This window comes from Amphimedon queenslandica, unplaced genomic scaffold (genome assembly GCF_000090795.2).
Source record: "Amphimedon queenslandica unplaced genomic scaffold, v1.1 AMPQUscaffold_10273, whole genome shotgun sequence".
NCBI lineage: Eukaryota > Metazoa > Porifera > Demospongiae > Haplosclerida > Niphatidae > Amphimedon > Amphimedon queenslandica.
This window is the reverse complement of record NW_003549456.1, coordinates 1,811-3,137: the sequence shown is the minus strand read 5'-3', so window position 1 is coordinate 3,137 and position 1,327 is coordinate 1,811. Positions and strand designations below refer to the sequence as shown.

The 1,327-nt window shown below is 38.4% G+C and overlaps 1 protein-coding gene across 1 annotated transcript in view; it reads right to left on the bottom strand.

The window, feature by feature from the left end:
• LOC105315433 (E3 ubiquitin-protein ligase TRIM71-like) overlaps positions 1-1,327 on the bottom strand; it is a 2,711-nt gene that overhangs the window by 1,006 nt on the left and 378 nt on the right. Inside the window, exon 2 of the mRNA XM_020006194.1 lies at positions 20-1,306. Coding sequence (XP_019861753.1) covers positions 20-1,306 — 1,287 coding nt within the window. The remainder of the gene's footprint in view (positions 1-19; positions 1,307-1,327) is intronic.

The window sequence follows — 1,327 nt, the reverse complement described above, 5'->3', positions numbered from 1 at the left end:
CCATTACTACCAAACTGACCAATATATTGACCAGTAGTAGCTAAGAAATACTGCACATGATGAAGATTAGCATCAGACACATAGAGCCTGTCTCCTACCAGCAATAAACCCCAAGGACAATCAAACTGTCCATTACCATTACCTTTAGATCCAATCCTTCTTACTGCAGCACCATCCTCACTAAATACCTGAACAAACCCATCACTACTAGCAAATACTTCACCATTAGTATGAACAGCAACACCATCGGTACCATTCCCCACATCAAAGGATCTCTCGTTAGTTAGTGTGGTATAGTCTCTTGATGCTTTTACTGACAGTTGATAAGGACTACCTTTAATATGGTGACCTCTTATAGTCACTGATAGTTCATATCCACCAATACTTTGAGGTGTGCATGATACAATGGCTGTGTTGTTATCATTAACTATAACAACTCTACCCTCCTCTTTACTTCCATCACTTTTGATAAAGGAACCCTTCAAATAGCTTGCTGCTTTATCAATGCCTGCTGGTAGAGCCACTTTGAATTTCCTTTCTTTCCTTACTGTTGCCAATGGAATAGCTAACCCACTATCAATGGAGTATGCAGCTATATCTACACTTCCAAACTCCTTGATCTCTTTACTTAAAGAAAGCATATCTAGACATGTTAAAATGGCTCCTTTGTCTTCTATTTCTAGAGGTAGTTTCTTATACTCTTCAATGCATTCCTCTAGTTGATTGGTGATTAGCTTCTTAACACTCAGAACTTCACCTGGATCAGTACGCTCACTCACTGATGATGCAAGATGACGACCATGAGAAACCTGTTTTACAAGTTTACGAAACCCATCCAACTGCTTCTCAACAGAATTTTTCTTAGCGTTAGCAATCTCTTCTGTCTCCATTAGTAGATCATTGCATCTCTTATCTAAAGCAGCTTTAAGCTCTTCAAACGTTTCCTTGATTTCCTGCCTTACTTCTTCTTTATGTGTTGCTATCTGCTCTAGCATTTTCTCTCCATTAGCAATAGCTTCAGTGACTGGAGGAATGACTCCATCACAACTAGCAATACTTTCCTTTAATGCTTTACGTGCTGTATCACCTTCATCAAGGTAATCATTGTAATTGTGACTTTTATGCTTAACGTTAAGACAAACTGGACAGACCAGTTTATTGCAATCGTTGCAATAGTATGTCAGTTTTTGGTCTAAATGTCGTGCACAGTAAACTGCCTCATGCTTAATAGCAGGCAATTCTACAGATTCCTTTGTTTCTAGGTCAATCAACTTGTGATTGGCTTCTTTCTTATTTCTCTTATGACCTTTCTTACAAAAATCACACA